The sequence below is a fragment of the Rhinoderma darwinii genome, chromosome 6 (genome assembly GCF_050947455.1).
Source record: "Rhinoderma darwinii isolate aRhiDar2 chromosome 6, aRhiDar2.hap1, whole genome shotgun sequence".
Lineage (NCBI taxonomy): Eukaryota > Metazoa > Chordata > Amphibia > Anura > Rhinodermatidae > Rhinoderma > Rhinoderma darwinii.
In genome coordinates, this window is record NC_134692.1 from 87,143,153 (window position 1) to 87,168,375 (window position 25,223).

The 25,223-nt window shown below is 42.7% G+C and overlaps 1 protein-coding gene across 1 annotated transcript in view; it reads right to left on the reverse strand.

The window, feature by feature from the left end:
- Positions 1-767: 767 nt before the first annotated feature.
- MOB4 (MOB family member 4, phocein) overlaps positions 768-25,223 on the reverse strand; it is a 244,890-nt gene continuing 220,434 nt past the window's right edge. Inside the window, exon 8 of the mRNA XM_075831284.1 lies at positions 768-2,469. Within this exon, the coding sequence (XP_075687399.1) occupies positions 2,338-2,469 (132 nt within the window). The 3' untranslated portion in view covers positions 768-2,337. The remainder of the gene's footprint in view (positions 2,470-25,223) is intronic.

Sequence of the window (25,223 nt, forward strand, 5' to 3'; positions counted from 1 at the left end):
AGGTAAACAGCGGCAGTGGAGGGGTTAATGTGGGGTTAAATTCGCTGGATCGACAGGTGAATTCACACTGTCGCTGGGCACGTTTGATCTCTTCACTTCTCACTCTCGGACTGAAGAGATCAGACGCTGACAGCCCAGTTGCTGTTGTCATGCGCTGTATTTGGTCAGTCACAGAAGACTGACCAATTACAGCGATCGTCATCAGGGGACCGCTATTATTGGTCCCCTGCCGTGTTACTGTGTCGATCAACTGTCATAAACAGTTGACGGCACATTTCTGTCACCTTGTCTTTTGACAGGGTGACAGAAATTAGCCAGGACGCGCCGGTACGTCCCTGTGCTTTAAAGCACTTCAATGCAGGACGTACCGGTGCGTCCTGGTGCGCTAAGGGCTTAAAGAGAAAACAAAACAAAACATTTAGCTCAGTCTAAAAGGGGCAAAACAGGCCATGTCAATTAGGGGTTATTAGGACACTAAATCGATGTTAGTTTTTTGTAATTTGCCATTGACCAAGGTTATAATCTGCAGCGGCAGTGAAGAAAACAAAATCCGCATCTGACCTCCCATTGAAATCAGGCAGAAAAAGCGTTTTTTTGCCCGTACTGCTCAATGGCCACAGGTGAAAAACGCTGCAAGAAAGTGCAGGCAGGTTCCTGAAGGGCTTTTGAGGCAGATTTTTTCTGCCTGCAAAATACTCCATTTGAACAGGGCCTAATGTAGGATTACTTTCTGATTTATAAATAAAACACCAATTTTGACAAATCACTTACAATGAAACATACTTTAATGCAGCAGGACAGTTTTTTTATAATGCAATTTCATAAAATGTTACGAAGACTAAAATTATATTGTGTATAATGCACAATTGTCATTGAACCATGTAATTTGAATACAAATCTACTTTAGGTAATTTAAACAGAATCTAACTCCTAAAACATAGCAGCAACACAGATCAATGTACAATAAATTAAAAGGGCTTAACAGGATTAAAAAAAAACAGGTCTGCTTTCGTCTAGAAACAATGCCACGTTTTCATGGTGGTGTCTGGTATTGCAGCTCAGTTCCATTAAAGTGAATGATGTGGAGCTGCAATACAGCCCATAACCTGTGGACAGGTGTGGTCCCGTTTTTGGAAGAAAGCAGCCATGTTTTTCTAATGCTGTACAACCTCTTAAGGAACTGACACTATAAAGGCCTGTTCACATCAGTGATTGTCTTCTATTTGGGCTTTACGTTCATTTGTGCCCTCAGAGGAACAGATGAACGTAATGACAAACGGAAAATATTGTTTCCGTTTGCAATACTATTGTTTTTTTTTGGTTTCAGTTTACTTCCATTCCGCTAGGTTTCAGTTTTTTTCAAGGAAACAATAGCGTAGTGTGTTGCACTATTGTTTCCGTGAAAAAAAGTGGAAACCTAGCGGAACGAACGTAAACTGAAACAAAAAAAATACCATTGAAATGAATGGTATTACAAATTGATACTTTCCATTCACCTATTCCTCTGATAGAGCGGATGAACGGAAAGCCTAAACGGTAGGCAAACACTGATGTGAACAGGCCCTAAGAATGTAATTATGTGTTTGTTTAGATACTGCACCTCACACAAATGTCTGTTTGCAGGGCTATTATTTACATAACAATTCTTATCAAATAGGCCAAGGGTGTGTTCACAACAGCGTTCGTTTTCGCTGAGGGGCTCCGTCGGAGGTTTCCATTCGGTAACCCCTCAGCAGAAATGTGAACGGAAACCTCAGCTTCTGTTTCCCTCACTATTGAACTCAATGGTGACGGAAACCTAGCTAATGGTTTCCGTCTGTCACCGTTGTGACAGGGTTCCGTAGTTTTGACGGAATCAATAGCGCAGTAGACTGCGCTATTGATTCCATCCGAAACAAAGGACCCTGTCACAACGGTGACAGACGGAAACCATTAGCTAGGTTTCCGTCACCATTGAGTTAAATGGTGAGGGAAACGTAGGCTGAGGTTTCCGTTTGCCTTTCCGTTGAGGGGTTAACAGGACGGAACCCCTCAACGGAAGGGCAACGGTGATGTGAACAGGCCAAAATTAGATCAAAAGAATTCTTCTACTTTGTGATACATACTATATTTAAGAGATTTGCAGCTAAAATGGTTGTGCACAAAAAATACAAACACAATACTAAACAAAAGGATCTAGTATAGCCATACATGCTAAGGTTGTAAAATACAATCAAGCTTTTGTAAGTTAATTGAAGCAGAATTTTCTAAAAAGCTTTTCATTTCTTTTGCTTTAAAATAAAACAATTGTTTTATTTCCAAAATGGAGAAAAGCTTAATATAATGATACAAATATAATTATGCTTCACTTTCTCCAGCAACCAGTCTTTGAACTTCCTCTTCCAAGATGGGAACAATTAGATTATCCTTGGACATCAAATTATACTTCATAACGAATTTAGTAAAACGATGACACAAGAAAGTTTCGTTCTACAAAAAAAAAAAAAAAAAAAACAACTGTTAGGATTAGAGATGAGCGAACTTATCAAAAGTTCGGTTCGGCTAGTTCGCCGAATTTCACAAAAAAGTTCGGTTCGAACCGAACTAGTTCTGACCGAACCTGTCACTTACGTGCGCCGAGCATGCTACTGTCCAGGGTGCTGATAGAGTTAATGGGCTGCACTAACTCTTTCAGCAACCTTCACAGTACATGCTCGGCGCGCGGAAAATACTATTTTAAATGTAATAAAAAAATAAAAATTATACGTTCGTACTTACTTTCCTCCTGTCCGGCCTCCAGCGATGACGTTTCATCCCTTTCGCCGCTGCAGCCAATCACAGGCTGTAGTGGCGGTCACGCACGTCAGGATGACGCTTCATCCCACGTGACCGCCTCTGCAGCGGCGACATGAATGAAACGTCATCGCTGGAGGCCGGACAGGAGGAAAGTAAGTATGAACGTATTATTATTATTTTTTGGCATGTATGTATGTTGGCATGTATGTATATATGTGCATGTGTGTATGTATATTTGTATGTATGTATGTTTGCATGTATGTGTGTTTGCATGAATGTATGTTTGCATGTATGTATGTATGTATGTATGTATGTATGTATGTATGTTGGCATGTATGTATGTTGGCATGTATGTATGTATGTATATCTGTGCATGTATGTTGGCATGTATGTATATATGTGCATGTTTGTATGTATATTTGCATGTATATATTTGCATGTATGTATGTATGTTTGCATGTATGTATTTTTGCATGTATGTTGTCATGTATGTATGTATGTTGTCATGTATGTATATATGTGCATGTGTGTATGTATATTTGTATGTATGTATGTTTGCATGAATGTATGTATGCATGTTTGTATGTATATTTGCATGTGTGTATATATATATATATATATATATATATGTATGTATGTTGTCATGTATGTATGTATGTTGTCATGTATGTATATATGTGCATGTATGTTGGCATGTATGTATATATGTGCATGTGTGTATGTATGTATATTTGCATGTATGTATGTTGTCATGTATGTATATATGTGCATGTATGTTTGCATGTATGTTGGCATGTATGTATACATGTGCATGTTTGTATGTATATTTGCATGTATATATGTTTGCATGTGTGTATGTATGTTTGCATGTATGTATGTATGTTTGCATGTATGTATGTTGTCATGTATGTTTGTATGTATGTTGTCATGTATGTATGTATATATGTGCATGTATGTATGTTTGCATGTTTTTATTTTTGCATGTATGTTTGCATGTATGTTTATATATATGTGCATGTATGTAATTATGTTTGCATGTATATTTGTGCATGCTTGTATATATGTATGTATGTATCTTTGCATGTTTGTTTGTATGTATGTATGTTTTCATGTGTGTGTGTATGCATGTATGTATGATAGTTTGCATGTATATATGTGTGTATGTTTGCATGTATGTATATATGTGCATTCTTGTATATATGTATGTATGTTTGTATATATGTATGTATGTATATTTGTATATATGTATGTATGGCCATGTATGATACTGTCTGCTGGCGCCCTGTATCTTAGTCAACTTCACGGGAGGCTTCTATACATGGTATAACAGTCAGTATCACACATTAAACTGAATCTAAGCCTACGACATGTTTTATTTCATTTTTACAGGTTTGGTGTTTGGACTACGTCGGTTTCGAGGACTACTTAGATGACGTTTTTTTTTTCTACAATAAAATGGTTAATGAGGGTTGTGTTGGGGGTGCTTTATTTCAATAAAATATTTTATCTATATCTTTGTCTTTTTCTTTTCAAATTTTATTATTACCACTTTAGTAATGGCCGCTGTCTGAGTGACAACATCCATTACTAATGCGAGGCTTAGTGTTAGCCGGTGCAGAGGCTAACACTAACCACCATTATTACCCCGGTACCCAAAACCACCAGGGGTGCCGGGAAGAGCCAGGTATGATCCAGTACCCGACCATCTGTTGTGATGGTCGGGCTCTGGGGCGGCCGCAGGCTGGTATTATGAGGCTGGGAAGGGCCAAAAACAGTGGACCTTCCCACCCTTGTAATGCTAGGCTGCTGCTGCTGTGTTGTATCTGGCTGGTTATAAAAGTGGGGGGGGGACCCCACGTCATTTTTTTAAATTATTTATTTATTTACATTTTTTTTTTTAAAAAGACATGGGGTTCCACCCAATTTATCATAACCAGCCACATACAACACAGTGTTATTAGCCTGGGAATGGACAAAACCAGTGGCCCTTCCCACCCATGTAATGCCAGACTGCTGCGGCCTTGTATATGGCTGGTTATTAAAAATGTGGGGGACCCGTCTATTGCTAAATTTGTTAAATTCCAAAAAAAAAACGACGTGGGGGTCCCCCCCATTTTTATAACCAGCCCGATACAACACAGCAGCAGCAGCCTAGCATTACAAGGGTGGGAAGGTCCACTGATTTTGGCCCTTCCCAGCCTCATAATACCAGCCTACGGCCGCCCCAGTACCCGACCATCACAACAGATGGTCGGGTACTGGATCGTACCAAGCTCTTCCCGGCACCCCTGGTGGTGGTGGGTACCGGGGTAATAATGGGTGGTTAGTGCTAGCCTCTGCACCGGCTAACACTAAGTACCGCCTTAATAATGGACGCTGTCAATCAGCCAACTGCCATTATCTAGGCACTAATAAAGTTTGAAAAAAAAACACAAAGACAATTCTTTTTTATTGAAATAAGAAATCCCCAACAAAACCCTCGTTAACCATTTTATTAAAATTTGAAAAAACGTAGATCTACGCAGTAGTCCAACGAATCGAAGATGTAGTCCAATCGGTACATCAAAATCTGCAACAACATAAAAAAACAGTTATCAATGTGAACAATACCAATACTTCTACTCACCTACACACATATATACACGCACACACAAACAAACAACCATACACAGACACACACATATATACACAAACACAACAAGATATACACACACATAAACAGACAAACACACACATATACACGAACTCACACATATTCAAACAAAAACACACATATCCAAACACACACACACAGTTATACACACATACACGAACACATATACACAAACACATATACAAACAAAAACACACATACCCAAACACACATATACACAAACACATATACACAAACACACCCATATATACACACAAACACACACTCATATACACACATATACACATATACAAAAACACACACAAACATCTACACACAAACATATACACAAATACACACATATATACACAAACATATACACAAAACACATATACACAAACACACCCATAAATACACACACACATATAAAAACAAAAACAGACAAAGTCACATACCCAAACACACATATATACACAAACACGGTTTCTTTTAAATGCTGCTGGGGAACCCGCTCGATCCACTATATAAGGCTGCGCTACAGTGCAGCATTTAAAAGAAACAGGATCCTGACCTGTCCATAGAGTTTAAGGCAGCACAGAGTATTTCAGGAGATGAGCGTGCAGATTCAGTGCTGCTGCGAACTCTGCTCTTACCATTACGTAGCTCTCAGTCTGTTACCTCTCCTCCACTCCTGTCCTCCAGAACACCTTCACATGATTGGCAAGTCACCACGTAATGGTAAGAGCAGAGTTCACAGCAGCACAGAGTATTTCAGGAGATGAGCGTGCGGATCTTGTGCGGGGTGGTGACTTGCCAATCATGTGAAGGTGTTATTGAGGACAGGAGTGGAGGAGAGGTAACAGACTGAGCTACGTAATGGTAAGAGCAGAGTTCACAGCAGCACTGAATCTGCACGCTCCTCTCCTGAAATACTCTGTGCTGCTGTGAACTCTGTTCTTACCATTACGTAGCTCAGTCTGTTACATCTCCTCCACTCCTGTCCTCTATAACACGTTCACATGATTGGCAAGTCACCACCACGCACAAGATCCGCACGCTCATCTCCTGAAATACTCTGTGCTGCTGTGAACTCTGCTCTTACCATTACGTGGTGACTTGCCAATCATGTGAAGGTGTTCTTGAGGACAGGAGTGGAGGAGAGATAACAGACTGAGAGCTACGTAATGGTAAGAGCAGAGTTCACAACAGCACTGAATCTGCACGCTCATCTCCTGAAATACTCTGTGCTGCCTTAAACTCTGTGGACAGGTCAGGATCCTGTTTCTTTTAAATGCTGCACTGTAGCGTAGCCTTATATAGTGGATCGAGCGGGTTCCCCAGCAGCATTTAAAAGAAACAGGATCCTGACCTGTCCACAGAGTTTAAGGCAGCACAGAGTATTTCAGGAGATGAGCACGGGCAGCCGTTCGTTTTTCCGAGCCGTGCTCCCATCATGCACACGACCGTAAAAACACCCGTTATTGCGGGTCGTAATTACGACCCGCAATAACGGGCTCATAGACTTCTGTTACCCACGGGTACCTTTCCGTATTCTCACGGGAAGGTGCCCGTGCCGTTAAAAAAATAGAACATGTTCTATTTTTCTATTTTACGGGCCGTGCTGCTATAATTATAATGACAGCACGGTTCGCAAAAGCGGCCGGCTGCCCGTAGTTACGAGTCGTAATTACGAGCACGGCCCGTAAAATAAAAAAATAGAACATGTTCTATCTTTTTAACGGCACGGGCACCTTCCCGTGAGAAAACGGGAAGGTACCCGTGGCTAACAGAAGTCTATGGGCCCGCTATTTCGGGTCGTAATTACGACCCGTGATAACGGGTGTTTTTATGGTCGTGTGCATGAGGCCCCGTAATGACGGGTGGCTACATGTGTGCACCCGTCATTACGGCAGCGTTGCTAGGCGACGTCAGTAAGGGTATGTGCACACACACTAATTACGTCCGTAATTGACGGACGTATTTCGGCCGCAAGTACCGGACCGAACACCCTGCAGGGAGCCGGGCTCCTAGCATCATATTTATGTACGATGCTAGGAGTCCCTGCCTCTCCGTGGAACTACTGTCCCGTACTGAAAACATGATTACAGTACGGGACAGTTGTCCTGCAGAGAGGCAGGGACTCCTAGCATCGTACATAACTATGATGCTAGGAGCCCGGCTCCCTGCACTGTGTTCGGTCCGGTACTTGCGGCCGAAATACGTCCGTCATTTACGGACGTAATTAGTGTGTGTGCACATACCCTAAATAGTCACTGTCCAGGGTGTTGAAAGAGTTAACTGATCGGCAGTAACTGTTTCAGTACCCTGGACAGTGACTACCGATCACAGTACCTGTAAAAAAAAAGACGTTCATACTTACCGAGAACTTTCTGCTTCCTCCAGTCCGGTCTCCTGGCCGTTGCCTTGGTGACGCGTCCCTCTCGACATCCGGCCCGACATTCCTTGATGACGATGCAGCCCATGTGAGCGCAGCAGCCAATCACAGGCTGCCGCGGCCTCTGCAGCCAATCACAGGCTGCAGAGGCCTCTGCAGCCAATCACAGGCTGCCGCGTCAGAAAAGGTCGGACTGGAGGAAGAAGAGGGACTCGTCAACAAGACAACGACCGGGTACGTATGAAATGCTTTTTATTTTATTTTTAATCAGCAGCCTCTTTTCTCTATCAGTGATTGATAGAGATAAGTGGCTGCCGATTTGTATAATGTTTTTGACCGGGTTCGGTCAAAACGGGTTCGGCCGAACCCGGTGAAGTTCGGATTCGCTGCGAACCGAACTTTACCGGAAGTTCGGACCGAAACCGGGTTCGGTTGTCCCGGTTCGCTCATCTCTAGTTAGGATGTTAAGATATCATGTTTTTGAAATAAAGAAAAGCAAAACAAAATTAAAATTTCACATTGCAATTAAGCCATAATCTTATAGGCAAGAAGATGTGTAAGACCCCATGCACATGGCCGTGCCCGTAATCACAGGCCGCAATTGCGGGCACGGTTGCCCGACTACAGCAGCCCGCATTTTCGAGACATGCTCTCATACAAAGTATGGAGCCTTAGTTTTTCGGGACACGTGTCACATTGATATATTGTGTCCTCCCTTATCCTCCCCTTATAGCAGACTTTGTACCTCTTTTGACTTTTTCCTTTCTTGCCAGTTTGGGGAACTTCTCCTGGAAAGTGTTGCCATGGTACGATGCGTGTGGCCCCACTTCCAGAAGTACTGGGTGCCCCCCTTCTTGGACCCTAAAATTAGTTCTCTTGAAATTCCAGGAAAGTTCCCATCTGGCCTGCACATCGACGTAGAACGTACACATTGCCATTTGTATGATGTGTACGGCCAGCTTATACCACACCGCCTAGCGCTGTAGGGCTTCAGGGCTTGATCTGACAAGTCTACCCGTCCCATGATGTACCTATTGTAGTCCAGGAAGCAGTCTGGTTTGGGGGGTCTCCGTACTGGTACCTCGTACTGGTATATGGGTACTGGTGTGGCCATGTATTGTTGTCAATACAAGGACATCTCTCTTGTCCTTGACACACAATATGTTGCTGCTAGATTGTGCCCTGCTCTCACCCCTTCTGAGTGTTTGCCCAAGCAGAGTCTTAGGGAGGCCTCTCAGATTTCTTCTAGAAGTGCCGCATGCCGCAGAACATCTGGAAGCGAGGCATATGAAGAGTGGGACGCTGGTATAAAAATTATCCAGGTAGAGGTGGTAACCCTGGTCCAGCAGTGGGTGCACCAAATCCCACACAATTTTTGCATTAACTCCCAGTAAGGGGGGGCATTCTGGGGGCTGAGCACTGGTGTCCTTCCCTTCATATATCCTAAATTTGTAGGTATACCCTGATGCACTCTCACACAGCTTATACATATTCACACCATACCTTGCCCTCTTACCCGGCAGGTACTGGCGGAATTGAAGCCTCCCTTTAAAATGTACCAAGGACTCATCAATAGAAATACTCGGTGGTGTATGCTTGGGAAAACCGCGCGCTGAAACGGTCTAATAGGGGTCTCCGTTTATACAAACTGTCAAGACTGGGGTCATCTTGGAGTAGGCAATGCTCATTAGGAGAAGCAAAGTATTGCCTCTTTTTTTTTTTTAGGTTCCAGTTCAGTTCTGAAGTTGCTGTGAGGGGCCTATATATTAGACACCCCTATGAAACACCCCATTTTAGAAACTAGACCCCTCAAAGTATTCACAACAGCATTTAGAAAGTTTATGAACTCTTAGGTGTTTCACGGGAATTTAGAGCAAAGTAAAAGTGAAATTTACATATTTATTTTTGTCAGAAAATCCTTTTTATACCATTTTTTTCTATAACACAAAAGGTTTTACCAGAGAAACGCAACTTAATACTTATTGCCCAGATTCTGCAGTTTTGAGAAATATCCTACATGTGGCCCTACTGTGGTAATGGTCTGAAGCACCGGCCTCCGAAGCAAAGGAGCACCTAGTGGATTTTGAGGCCTCTTTTTTATTAGGCAACATGTCCGGTTTGAAGTGGTCTTGTGGTGCCAAAACAGTGGAAAACCCCCAAAAGTGACCCCATTTTGAAAACTAGACCCCTTGAGGAATTCATTGTAGTTTTCTTGGGGTGCATGCGGCTTTTTGATCAGTTTTTATTCTATTTTTAGGTGGCGTGGTGACTAAAAAACAGCAATTCTACTATTGGTTTTTTAATCACTTTATTCTGCGGGGCGATACGATTACGGCGATTCCATATGTTTATAGTTTTTTTTATGTCTTATGGGGTTTGCACAATAAAATACGTTTTGTAAAAAATCATTCACTTTTTGTGTTACCTTATTCGAAGAGCCAGAACTTTTTTATTTTTCCATCAAGAAAGCCGTGAGAGGACTTATTTTTTGGGTAACGAACTGTAGTTTCAATCATTACCATTTTTAGGTACATGCGACGTTTTGATCTCTTTTTATTCCATTTTTTGGGAGGTGAAGTGACCAAACAATTGTGATAGTGGTACTGTTTATTATTATTTTCTTTTACGGCGTTTACAGCGCAGGATAAATAATGAAATAATTTTGTAGTTCAAACCGTTACGGACGCGGCGATACCAATTATGTATAGTTTATTTATCTATTTTTATTAATAATAAAGGACTGATAAGGGAAAAAGGGGGATTTTTACTTTTATTTTCTTATTTTGACACATCTGTCTTTTACTTTTTTTTTTACTTTATTACTTTGTCCCACTAGGGGACTTGAGGGCAGGAGGCCCTGATCGCTATTCTAATACACTGCACTACATGCGTAGTGCAGTGTATTAGAGCTGTCAGCTACTCACTGACAGCAAGCATAGTGGGTCCTGAGTTTGTCACGACCCACTAGGCTTCCGTCGATGGCATAGCCGGACGCCATTGTGCTATCGTGTAGCAGGCCAGCGATTGTAGCTTAACCCCTAAAAAGCTGCGATCCCTATTGAACTCGGCTTTTAAGGGGCGATCGGTCCCCGCTGCAGGAGCTGTGGCAGCTGCTGTACAAGACAGCAGCTGTCACAGCTCCTGTATGTGTCGGGAGGACGGCCAAATAGCCGTTACTCCCGTGACGTACAGATAGGTCAAGGAGCGCGAACGATACAGCTACCATGACCTAATAGTACGCCCAGGAGCGGGAAGGGGTTAAGCATTTGGGTAATAATAATCTGCATGCATCATATGTCCTAGGGGGAGCTATACTGGGGGAGTCATTAGTTGAAAAGAGAGATAAAAGAAAAATGCACGGCGCCACATAGTGCAGGTAAATCCAAGGCGGTATAAGGAATTAGAAGCAGAGGTATGCTCACCTAAGTTCAGATGAATACACACACCAATAGGTAAACAAAGGCACTGGATATGATGAGTGCTGCTGCCAGAATCCAAAACCGGTTAACCAAAAGGTCGCCGCATATAGGGTAATTTAAATGTAAAAAAACATGGATCATAAACGGCGCTGCTACTTAGAAAAGGAGACTTTGGATAATATAAAAATTGGAAAAATTTCCATCTATATTAACATATGACACTATCTACAAGGGGGGGGGGGTTGTGTGACACCCAGGGGAGGTGGGGGCCCCAGTCAAAAGTTTGCTATGGGGCCCAGTCTTTCCTAGATACGCCCCTGGACATGATTAACTTATATAAATATATTAATGGCACATACAAAACATACATGGTGAATACATGTTCCATGTAAAATCCCCATAAAAGATAATCCCTCTATCTGGAGAAAAAAGGCGCAATCTCGAGAGGCAACAATAATTTTTTACTGTGAGAACTGTACAGTGAAGGAAATAAGTATTTGATCCCTTGCTGATTTTGTAAGTTTGCCCACTGTCAAAGACATGAACAGTCTAGAATTTTTAGGCTAGGTTAATTTTACCAGTGAGAGATAGATTATATTAAAAAAAGAAAAGAAAATCACATTATCAAAATTATATATATTTATTTGCATTGTGCACAGAGAAATAAGTATTTGATCCCCTACCAACCATTAAGAGTTCAGCCTCCTCCAGACCAGTTACACGCTCCAAATCAACTTGGTGCCTGCATTAAAGACAGATGTCTTAAATGGTCACCTGTATAAAAGTCTCCTGTCCACAGACTCAATTAATCAGTCTGACTCTAACCTCTACAACATGGGCAAGACCAAAGAGCTTTCTAAGGATGTCAGGGACAAGATCATAGACCTGCACAAGGCTGGAATGGGATACAAAACCATAAGTAAGACGCTGGGTGAGAAGGAGACAACTGTTGGTGCAATAGTAAGAAAATGGAAGACATACAAAATGACTGTCAATCGACATCGATCTGGGGCTCCATGCAAAATCTCACCTCGTGGGGTATCCTTGATCCTGAGGAAGGCGAGAGCTCAGCCGAAAACTACACAGGGGGAACTTGTTAATGATCTCAAGGCAGCTGGGACCACAGTCACCAAGAAAACCATTGATAACAAATTACGCCGTAATGGATTAAAATCCTGCAGTGCCCGCAAGGTCCCCCTGCTCAAGAAGGCACATGAACAGGCCCGTCTGAAGTTTGCAAATGAACATCTGGATGATTTTGAGAGTGATTAGGAGAAGGTGCTGTGGTCAGATGAGACTAAAATTGAGCTCTTTGGCATTAACGCAACTCGCCGTGTTTGGAGGAAAAGAAATGCTGCCTATGACCGAAAGAACACTGTCCCCACTGTCAAGCATGGAGGTGGAAACATTATGTTTTGGGGGTGTTTCTCTGCTAAGGGCACAGGACTACTTCACCGCATCAATGGGAGAATGGATGGAGCCATGTACCGTCAAATCCTGAGTGACAACCTCCTTCCCTCCACCAGGACATTAAAAATGGCTCGTGGCTGGGTCTTCCAGCACGACAATGACCCGAAACATACAGCCAAGGCAACAAAGGAGTGGCTCAAAAAGAAGCACATTAAGGTCATGGAGTGGCCTAGCCAGTCTCCAGACCTTAATCCCATCGAAAACTTATGGAGAGAGCTGAAGATCCGAGTTGCCAAGCGACAGCCTCGAAATCTTAATGATTTACAGGTGATCTGCAAAGAGGAGTGGGCTCCATCTAACATGTGTGCAAACCTCATCATCAACTACCAAAAACGTCTGACTGCTGTGCTTGCCAACAAGGGTTTTGCCACCAAGTATTAAGTCTTGTTTGCCAAAGGGATCAAATACTTATTTCTCTGTGCACAATGCAAATAAATATATATAATTTTGACAATGTGATTTTCTTTTTTTTTTTTTATATAATCTATCTCTCACTGGTAAAATTAACCTAGCCTAAAAATTCTAGACTGTTCATGTCTTTGACAGTGGGCAAACTTACAAAATCAGCAAGGGATCAAATACTTATTTCCTTCACTGTATATCTGTGGAATAGTCTACCGCAGGATCTGGTCACAACAAGACAGCAGATGGCTTTAACACCTTAACGACCGCCCACCGTCTTTTGACGGCAGGCGGTGCAGGTGCTTAGTCTACAGCGACGTCTTTTGGCGTCACTGTAGAAGAGGCTGATGAGTGCTCGTGTGAGCGCTCATACTCTTACAGCTCCAGATCTTAGAGCAGCCTGTTGAATACAGCTGGGGTCCGAAAACATTCCAACCCCAGCTGTTTAATTCTTTGATCGCCGCGGCGTGATCAAAGGGAACTCCCCTCTTTGATCTAGTCATCGGAAACCCGGTGACATGATCAAAGAGCAGGGAATCCCTCTGCAGTCAGCCCTGGGGACCTAGAAAGGACCCCAGAGCTGTCAGTTCAGCTTGCCTGCTGTTAGGGCACACCATGACACAGTAAAGGACACAGTATAATGTATTAGCATACAGGAATATGCTAATCCAACATAAGTAAAAAATAAAGTTGTAAGTAAAGTTATCCCTTAATGGGATTTTTTTTAAAAAGTCCCAAGAAAAAATAAATAAATAAAAAAAGTCCCAAAAAAAGTGTAATTATTTTGCATAAAATATATTTTATTGCCTCTACATTATTATATAAAAACAAAAAACCTACACATATTAGGTATCTACACGACTAATACCTGAAGAATTAATTTGACAAGTTATTTAGTGGGAAACGTGAACGGGATAAAAAAAATAAAAGACAAACTCTGGCGAGAATCGCTTTTTCCTATATTCACGCCGTAAAAAGAAATGTTCTCTACCACCAAACTGCGGGAAAAAAAATATTTACTACTGCTCCCGCATAAAACAAGGCCTCATAGAGCCACGTCAATGAAAAAATAAAAAAATTATGGCTGCTGAAATGGAGGCAAAAACAGAAAAATTTAGCTGGTCATTAACCCCTTCATGACCGGCGTATAGTCTTTTTACGTCGGCCGTTCAGGGTAGTTCTTCTGAAGTGTCTGCTTTTCACGTCGGCACTTCAGAAGAACTTTCCCCGCATCGTGCCGGGTGCTGCAGAAGACCGGGCTGCTGGTAACAGCCTCGGGCTTCAGGGCAACGTTCGGAGGCCACTAGCAGTGGTCTCCAATCATATTTAACCCCTCAGATGCGGCACTCAACAGCAAGTGCCGGCCGCATCTGAGTGGTTTGGGAGGGAGGGGAGTGTGAAGGGTTAAAACAGAAATTGAACCGCTAGAAATAAAATTTGGGGTGTGTATTTTTTTGTATCATGGTCATTTTTGGTAAATTCTGACAGTCTGCCACTCCAGTACTATGGCAAATGCAGCATGGTGTACTAAAATTAATTCTGGTGTGACAGGCGTCCAAAAGCCAAAATGGACTCCTTCTATGATATGCCCTATAACGGGTCCATATAATAATAGATTGAACCAGTGGTTCCCAACCGGGGTGCCGCAGAACTCCGCTCATCCACTGCCAAAAAATAAAAATAATGTTTTTTCTTTTTTTTGGTACAAGCTCCGCCCCCGACGTTGTAGCAGACGTGACGAGCGGACGTCTGTTACGAGTACTGCCCACCGCTTCCCACTAGAAGCCTGACGGAGGGAGAGGAGCCATTAACGTTGGGCAGGGTGTTTGTTATTAGTTGTGTGAGAAATGGAGCCAGGGGAATGCCGGAAGTTGTAGTCCTCTCCTCTTATACCTCCTCTCTGTAATGTCCTCTGATATTCCATAATAATGTCCTGGACATGCTGGTAGCTGTAGTCCTCTCCTCTTATACCTCCTCTCTGTAATGTCCTCTGATATCCCATAACATCCTGGTAGTTGTAGTCCTCTCCTCTTATACCTCTTCTCTGTAATGTCCTCTGATATCCCATAATAACAGCCTGGACATGCTGGTAGTTGTAGTTCTCTCCTCGTATACCTCCTCCCTGTAATGTCCTCTGATATCACATAATAATAGCCTGGACATGCTGGGAGTTGTTGTTCTTATACCGCCTTACATATTCCCTCCCCAGGAGTAAGCACACTTTCTCTCTGTGATGGTAACTTTAACAGAGGGGCAGATGGTCATTTTATCGGGGTAACTTTAACAGAGGGGCAGATGGTCATTTTATCGGGGGGGGGGGGGGGACAGGGACGGACGGAGGCTGATGGTGGCTTTACTGGAGGGGGCTGATTGTCATTTTACTGAGGGGACGGAGGCTGATGGTGACTTTACTGGTGGGGGCTTATGGTCTCTTTACTGAGGGGTCATTATACTGTGAGTGGGGGGCTGATGGTAATTTTACTGTGAGTGGGGGCTGATGGTCATTTTACTGTGAGTGGGCGGCTGATGGTCATTTTACTGTGAGTGGGGGCTAATGGTCATTTTACTGTGAGTGTGGGGGTGATGGTCATTACTGTGAGTGGGCGGCTGATGGTCATTATTTTGAGTGGGCGGCTGATGGTCATTATTGTGAGTGGGCGGCTGATGGTCATTACTGCGAGTGGGCGGCTGATGGTCATTTTACTGTGAGTGGGGGGGCTGATGGTCATTACTGCGAGTGGGGGGGCTGATGGTCATTACTGCGAGTGGGGGGGGCTGATGGTCATTTTCCTGTGAGTGGGCGGGCTGATGGTCATTTTACTGTGAGTGGGGGGGCTGATGGTCATTTTACTGTGAGTGGGGGGGCTGATGGTCATTTTACTGTGAGGGGGGGGCTGATGGTCATTACTGCGAGTGGGGGGGCTGATGGTCATTACTGCGAGTGGGGGGGCTGATGGTCATTACTGCGAGTCGGGGGGCTGATGGTCATTACTGCGAGTGGGGGGGCTGATGGTCATTTTCCTGTGAGTGGGCGGGCTGATGGTCATTTTACTGTGAGTGGGGGGGGCTGATGGTCATTTTACTGTGAGTGGGGGGGCTGATGGTCATTTTACTGTGAGTGGGGGGGCTGATGGTCATTTTACTGTGAGTGGGGGGGCTGATGGTCTTCGAGTGGTTTTCGCCTCTGACCTCCCATTGAAATTAATAGGAGGCAGAAAAAAACCTGTGGCGCTCGTTTGATGCTTTTATGTCTGCGGTTTTTGCATTCGCTTCAACGGCTTAAAAAAAATGTGGGCAAAAAACACAGCAAATAAAAAGTTAAACAACGCTGTCAAGTCAAAATCTGCCTCAAAATTCCTAAATTAATTTGGAGGTAGATTTTTTGTTTCTGCCTTACAAAAAAACGTTGTGTGAACATACCCTAAGAGTGTAGTGCTTGTTTTTAGCCATTTTTTGTCGTTTTGTAAACAATTTTTGGTAAAGGTGCCCTGAGAATTAAATTTTTTTCCTGGGGTGCCTCGAGCCTGCAAAGGTTGGGAAACTCTGGATTAGACACACATATTTGGTATCAACGTACACGGGAGAAAAAGCAGAATAAGGAAAGGTGTCACTTTTACCAGTATGTCATATGGTGTTTCGAAATGGCTTAAGAAAAGTGCCACTTTTGTAAAAAGAAATGCAATTTACATTTTTTTGGCCCAAGTTTGGACAAATTAACCCCTTAAGGACGCAGCCTAGTTTGGGCCTTAAGGCTCAGAGCCCATTTTTCAAATCGGACATATTTCACTTTATGTGGTAATAACGTCGGTTATGAGATTCTGAGATTGTTTTCTCGTGAGACATTGGGCTTTATGTTAGTGGTGAAATTTGGATGATACATTCAGTGTTTATTGGTGAAAAATTGCAAAATTTTGAGAAAATGTATAAAAAAAATAGCATTTTTCAGAATTTAAATGCATCTGCTTGTAAAACAGATGGTTATACCACCCAAGATAGTTACTAGTTCACATTTCCCATATGTCTACTTTAGATTGGCATCGTTTTTTGAACATTCTTTTATTTTTCTTGGACGTTACAAGACTTAGAACATAAACAGCTATTTCTCATATTTTTAAGAACATTTCAAAAGCCTTTTTTTTAAGGTACATGTTCAGTTCTGAAGTGGCTTTGAGGGGCCTATGTATTAGAAACCCCCATAAAACACCCCATTTTGAAAACTAGACTCCTCAAAGTATTCAAAACAGCATTTAGAAAGTTTATTTAACCCTTTAGGCATTTCACAGGAATTAAAGCAAAGTGGAGGTGAAATTTGCAAATTTCATTTTTCTTGCTGAATTTCAATTGTATTAATTTTTTTTCTGTAACACAGAAGGTTTTACCAGAGAAACACTACTAAATATGTATTGTCCAGATTCTGCAGTTTTTAGAAATGTCCCACATGTGTCTCTAGTCTCTCGTGAACTAAAAAACAAGCCCCAGAAGCAAAGAAGCACCTAGTGGATTCTGAGGCCTCTTTTTTATTAGAATATATTTTAGGCAGCATGTCAGGTTTGAAGAGGTGTTGATGTGCCAAAACAGCAGGAATCCCCCAAAAGTGACCCCATTTCGGAAACTGAGTGTACCCCTGAGGACGCTACGAGTTAGCGAAACATGTCGGGGGGGGATCTTTAATTCCTGCCTAGCCGAATCTATTGCCCTACTTATTTAAGTGTGGCTTGCTGCCTCCTGACTGACTGTCAGCCGGCATTTACTCTTGGCTGTCTAATACCTTGCTGGGATTTTCCAGCTGGTTGCTCTTACTGTAACCTCGGCTTCTGGCAGTGACAATTTTAAACTGTTATATGTGGTCTGTTCTTCGCTACACGTAACTTAATAAAATTTGAAAATAATAATTTACTCTATATTAACTTTTGGGTGGTCAGGAAAAAGGGTTCTGTCTGCCTGCAGGCATTCCTTCTATTGACCATTTCGGAAACTGCACCCCTCAAGGAATTCATTTATGGTTGTTGTTATCATTTTGACCGCACAGTTTTTACACGGCACGTATTTGAATTGGGCTGTGAAATTTAAAATACCCCATTTTGTTGCCCAGTTTGTCCTGAGTGCGGCAATACCCCATTTGTGGTGATAAACTGCCGTTTGGGCCCATGGGAGGGCTCAGAAGGAAAGGAACACCATTTGGCCTACTGGGGATTTCTAGTGCGAAGTCATGTATGCAGAAGCCCCTGAGGTACCAGTACAGTTGAAACCCCCGAGAAGTGACCCCGTTTTAAAACTACACCCCTTAAGGTATTCATCTAGAGGTGTAGTGAATATTTGGACCGGAGACATACACCCCATAAACTGTAATGTGGGTTCTCACGGGTACGGCAAGACCCTCCATGTGGCTGTTATCAGCTGCCTGGGCACACAGCAGGGCCCAGAGGGGAAAGACGAGGGGGGATAAGCTGTGCGGAGTGCATCAGGGTAAGTAAAACTGGCGTAGATTAAAAATCAAGGGGTATATGATAAATTTTAAAACACTCTTTCATACAGAGCCTTAGTTTTTCAGGAAACGTGTCACATTTATATATTGTGTCCTCCCTTATCCCCCTCTTATAACAGACTTTGCACATCTTTTGACTTTTTCCCTTCTTGCCAGTTTGGGGAACTTCTCCTGGAAAGTGTTGCCCTGGTGCGATGCGTGTGGCCTCGCTTCCAGAAGTACTGGGTGCCCCCCCTTCCTGGTCCCTAAAAATTTGTTTCTTGATAACCACCTCTTGAAATTTCAGGAAAGTTCCCCTCTGGCCTGTACATCGACGTAGCACGTACACATTGTACAATGCCATCTGTATGATGTGCCCGGCCAACTTCTTATACCACACCGCATAGCGCTGTAGGGCTTGATCTGACAAGTCCACAACTCCCATGTACCTATTGTAGTCCAGGATGCAGTCTGGTTTGGGGCTCTCTGTACTGGTACCTCGTACAGGTACAGGGGTACTGGTGTGACATCTCTCTTGTCTTGTACGTGACACAATATATTGCTGCTAGAATGTGCCCTGCTTTCACCCCTTCTGAGTGTTTGCCCAAGCAGGGTCTTAGGGAGGCCTCTCAGATTTCTTCTAGCAGTGCTGCATGACTTCTGGAAGCGAGGCAGTTGAAGAATGAGAAGCTGGTGTAAAAATTATCCAGGTAGAGGCGGTAACCCCGATCCAGCAGTGGGTGCACCAAATCCCACACAATTTTTGCATTAACTCCCAGTAAAGGGGGGGGGGGCATTCTGGGGGCTGAATACTGGTGTCCTTCCCTTCATACATCCTAAATTTGTAGGTATACCCTGATGCACTCTCACACAGCTTATACATCTTCACGCCATACCTTGCCCTCTTACTCGGCAGGTGCTGGCGGAATTGAAGCCTCCCTTTAAAATGTACCAAGGACACATCAATAGAAATACAATTCTCGGGGGTGAATGCTTGGGAAAACCGGGCGCTGAAACGGTCTAATAAGGGTCTGATCGCTATGCGTAGTGCAGTGTATTAGAACTGTCAGCTACTCACTGACCGCAAACACAGTGGGTCCTGACTTCGTCAGGACCCACTAGGCTTCCGTCGATGGCATAGCCGGACGCCATTGTTTGGTGTCCGGTTGCCATAGTCACCATCGCCGGCCGCTATCGTGTAGCAGGCCGGCGATTGTAGCTTAACCCCTAAAAAGCCGCGTTCGGTATTGAATGCGGCTTTTAAGGGGTTAAACAGCGGGGACACAGCGATCGGTCCCCGCTGTAGGAGCTGCTGTACGAGACAGCAGCTGTCACAGCTCCTGCATGTGTCGGGAAGACGGCCAAAATTGCCGTTACTCCCGCGACGTACTATTCCGTCGCTGAGCGCGAACGTATTGGTTAGCGCGACGGAATAGTACGTCGCTGAGCGCGAAGGGGTTAAGACATTTTAGTGCGCAATTGAAAAAAGGGGCACTTGTGTTTTATACTATATTTCTGGTCAAAAAAAAGAAACTACACATCCAAGTCAGGTGTCCTTATGATCAGGATAAATTAAAACATTCGTATGACATAATTACTTTTATTTTCAAACTGTTACATTTTAACCCCTACCCGCACGAGGACTGTAACTGTGCGTCGTTGCGGGAGGTTACTTCCCGCACGACGACGTACAGTTACTGAGTTTTTGCCGGTGCACACTGTTGGCGACAGCTGACACTCCACTCTTGCCGACCAGCGGTCCTTTGCAATCGCCGAATTTTGGGGGTTTCTAACATATCGGCAGACCCCGGTCCGAAATCTGCAAAACGTAAAAAATAAACTATACACATATGGTATCGGCGTAATCGTACCGACCCGCAGAATAAAGTAAAACTTAATTTATTGCGCACGGTGAACGCTGTAAAAAATAAAGAATTTAAAGCGCCAAAATCGTTGTTTTTTGGTCACCTTAGCTCTAAAAAAGATCCTGTGGGGTCAAAATGCTCACTCTACCCCTAGAAAAATTCCTTGAGGGGTGTAGTTTCCAAAATAGGGTCACTTTTGGGGGGTTTCCACTGTTTTAGTCCCTCCGGGGCGTTGCAAACCCGACAGCACTGAAAACCAATCCAGCAAAATCTGTGCTCCAAAATTCAAAAGGTGCTCCTTCCCTCCTGAGCCTTGCTGTGGGTCCAAACATCAGTTTACGACCACATATGGGGTATTGCCGTAATCGGGAGAAATTGCTTTACAAATGTTGGGGTGCTTTTTCTCCTTTATTCCTTGTAAAAATTCTACACCTTGAGGGGTGCAGTTTTCAAAATGGGGTGATTTATGGGGACTTTCTAATATAGAACGCCCTCAAAACCACTTCAGAACTGAACTGGTCCCTGAAAAAATGGCCTATTGAAATTTTCTTGAAAATATGAGAAATTGCTACTAAAGTTCTAAGCCTTGTAACGTCCTAGAAAAATAAAAGGACGTTCAAAAAAACGATGCAAACATAAAGTAGACATATGGGGGATGGTAACTAGTAACTATTTTGTGTGGTATTACTTTCTGTTTTACAAGCAAACACATTTAAATTTAGAAAAATGGTAATTTTTGCTAAAATTTGAAGTTTTTCACAAATAAATATTGAATTTATCGACCAAAGTTTTTCACTAACATAAAGTACAATATGTCACGAGAAAACAATCTCAGAATCGCTTGGATAGGTAAAAGCGTTCCGGAGTTATTACCACATAAATTGACACGTCAGATTTGAAAAAATCATCTGTGTCCACAAGGCCAAAACAGGCTGTGTCCTAAAGGGGTTAAAGAGGCTCTGTCACCAGATTTTGCAACCCCTATCTGCTATTGCAGCAGATAGGCGCTGCAATGTAGATTACAGTAACGTTTTTATTTTTAAAAAACGAGCATTTTTGGCCAAGTTATGACCATTTTCGTATTTATGCAAATGAGGCTTGCAAAAGTACAACTGGGCGAGTTGAAAAGTAAAAGTACAACTGGGCGTGTATTATGTGCGTACATCGGGGCGTGTTTACTACTTTTACTAGTAGGGCGTTGTGTATAGAAGTATCATCCACTTCTCCTCACAACGCCCAGCTTCTGGCAGTGCAGACACAGTGTTCTCGAGAGATCACGCTGTGACGTCACTCACAGGTCCTGCATCGTGTCAGACGAGCGAGGACACCTCGGCACCAGAGGCTACAGATGATTCTGCAGCAGCATCGGCGTTTGCAGGTAAATCGATGTAGCTACTTACCTGCAAATGCTGATGCTGCTGCAGAATCAACTGTAGCCTCTGGTGCCGACACGATGCAGGACCTGTGAGTGACGTCACAGATCTGCACTGCCAGAAGCTGGGCGTTCTGAAGAGAAGTGGATGATACTTCTCATCAGAACGCCCAGCTAGTAAAAGTAGTAAACACGCCCCGATGTACACACATAATACACGCCCAGTTGTACTTTTACTTTTCAACACGCCCAGTTGTACTTTTGCAAGCCTCATTTGCATAAATACGAAAATGGTCATAACTTGGCCAAAAATGCTCGTTTTTTAAAAATAAAAACGTTACTGTAATCTACATTGCAGTGCCTATCTGCTGCAATAGCAGATAGGGGTTGCAAAATCTGGTGACAGGGCCTCTTTAAATGATGAAAAGTCACAGGTTTAAAACACCTTCGGTATTAAGGCCTTTTCAGGCCTGGTCATTAAGGGGTTAAAAAAGGCTTAAATCATTTCTTAAAACAAAAACATATAAGATCCTATGTCAATGTAAAGAATTCTTATTTGAATGTTGACCCAGTCGGAGAGCCACTTGGGATCAGCAGGGAATTTTCTTTCCTTAATTAATGTATTTTTTTTTTTCTTCTTAATAAACCTTTCACTGGATCAATAGGGTTAAAACAAAAGTTCTATAGTTTCACCCTTCCCTTTCTAACATCCCTTGGACAAACTTTATGGACATATGTTTTTTTTTTCTATCATACTAAGTAACTTTTTTCTGTGGGACAGTACAATTACAGTGATATCAACGATATATCATTTTTAAAATTTCTACTACTTTTTTTTACACAATAAAATCATGTTTTTGCATCACCATATTCCAAGAGCTATAACTTTTTTATTTTTCCGTCGATAGAGCTTGTTTTTTGCAAGGTGAGGTGTAGTTTTTATTGGTACCATTTTGGGGTACATAGGACAATCCGTTTTTGTTAAATTTTTTGGAAAGCGAGTAGATAAAACTCCCCCAAAAAACAGCAATTTTAGCTTTTTTTTTTTTTACAGCATTCACCGTGCTGCATAAATTATATTTTAACTTTATTCTGCGATTCAATAAGATTATGGCAATACCAATTTTATACAATAAAAACACTCTCTAAATAAAAAATCATATTTCTGTGTAGCCATATTCTGAGAGCCATAATACTTATTTGTCCAGTGATGGAGCTGTGTGGGAGCTTGTCGTTTTTATTAATAAAATTTTTGGGTACATGCAAATCTTGGATCACTTTTTATTTTATTTTTCAGAGTCGAAGTGACCACGAGGGTATGTTCACACGCTGAAAAAAAAACCGGCTGAAAATACAGAGCTGTTTTCAAGGGAAAACAGATCCTGATTTTCAGCAGTTTCTTAAGCAACTAGCGTTTTTTACAGCCATTTTTGGAGCTGTTTTTCTATTGAGTCAATGAAAAACGGCTCAAGAAGTGACATGTACTTCTTTTTACGATGCGTTTTTTTACACAGCCGTTTTTAAAAACGGCCGTGTAAAAAAAGAACCTTGGGTAAGGAACGCAGTTTTTCCCATTGAAATTAATGGGCAAATGTTTGGAGGCATTCAGCCCCTGCATCTTTAGCTGTTTTTCGGGGTGTTTACGGCCCGAAAAATGGCTGGAAATAGCCCGTGTGAACATACCCTAAATAAGCAATTCTGGAATTGTTTTTCAGAACACCCGCTTCCCACAACTGTATAGATTTTTGCAGGAGCAAACTGAAAGGGGCGGCAGGGGGCTAAAAAAAGACTATACATATGTGCTACAAGGACACACACATATGCTTTTTATAATAGCCCAGCCACAGATTTTCCCATAATTGTCAGTCACAGGTCCTCCCATGGGTAAATCTGTGGCTAGCAATTATGTGGGAACAGGTGCCCCCATAGTAGTCTAGCTGCGGGTGTCCCCTACATACTGTATGTCCAGCAAAAATTGGCCCCATAGGTGTATAGCCACAGGAACCCCTATAATTGTCAGCGACAGTTCACCCCCTATAATGGTCAGCCATAGTTCTCCCCCTATAATACCCAGTCACAGCCCTCTCCCATAATTGCTAGCCACAGCTCCCCTATAACTCCTAGCCACAGTCCCACCCTATAATTGTCAGCCACAGTTCCCTCTATAACTGCAAGACCCAACCCCCCTCCCAGCCACAATCCTATAGCTGCCAGCCACCACCCCCTATAACTGCCAATCACAACCCTATAGCTTCTAGACACAACCCCTTATAACTGCAAGTCACTGTCTCCCTCCCATATTTGCCACTCACAGCCTACTGTATAGCTGCCAGCCACAGCCCCTCCCATAATTGCAATTTACAGCCCCCACCCATAATTGCCAGTCACAGCCTCCACTTTGGCTGCCAGGCACAGCTCCCTCCCATAATTGCCAGCTACAGCCCCATAGAATACACATCTGACACTGCAGTACACAGAGTTATGTGTATTGCAGTTATGGGGATGTGTATTTAAATTGTGCATTCCCCACATGCTGAGACTATTGTTATCGGGGGATGCCCTGCTGTTTCAGCATGTGGAGGAATACCCATTTGTGGCACAGCAATATATATCTCCATAACGGCAATAAACCTAACGCTGTATACTTCTATAGGGAGTCTCCCCTTCCTCTCAGTACAGGGTGGGAGGGCACATGATCAGTACACAGTGCTGTATAAGGGCAGGGCTACACCTAAACATTCTGTAGCACTACTGATTTATTTTAACTATTGAGTGACAGCTGCAGTCCAAGTTTGCATGCAGTCAATGTACATTTGAACTTCAGCTATAGCTCAATAGTTAAAATGAATCCGTAGCACTACCAAACGTCTAGGTGTAACTAAAAAAACAAAAACATGACTTTGCATTTTTGTAAAGCACTTTTTAAAATACATGCGTTTTTTTAATGTTTTGTGACGCGGTTTGTGTGGGTTTTTGGCGTGTAATTAGGGCTCCCATTGACTATGGGAATTAGGCACGTTTTCGGCGCTTTTTAAGTGCCAAAAGTTGACCTGATGCTTCTTCGTTTACATGACGCATATTTTAAATACAAGTAAAAAAAAAAAAAAAAAAAAGGAGTATGCACTACAATGCGCTTTCCCTTTGATGTCAATGGGATGCGAAAAGCAAGCATTTTTTACTCGTTTATCGGCGAGAAAAACGCATCAAATACACGCCGTGTGAACAAGAGAATAGGTTCGGCTCCCATCCCTATTCTCTTATGGACAGTGCCTGCTGTAGAGCGATCTGTGGAGCTGTTGTTCCCAGCTTAAACAACAAATCTATAAAAAAAAGTCTGCCACCATAAACAAAAGTAACTAAAAAGTAAATCAAATAATTTAAAGGTTATGTAAACCTTGAAACACTTTTTGTAATAAAACAATGTAACAT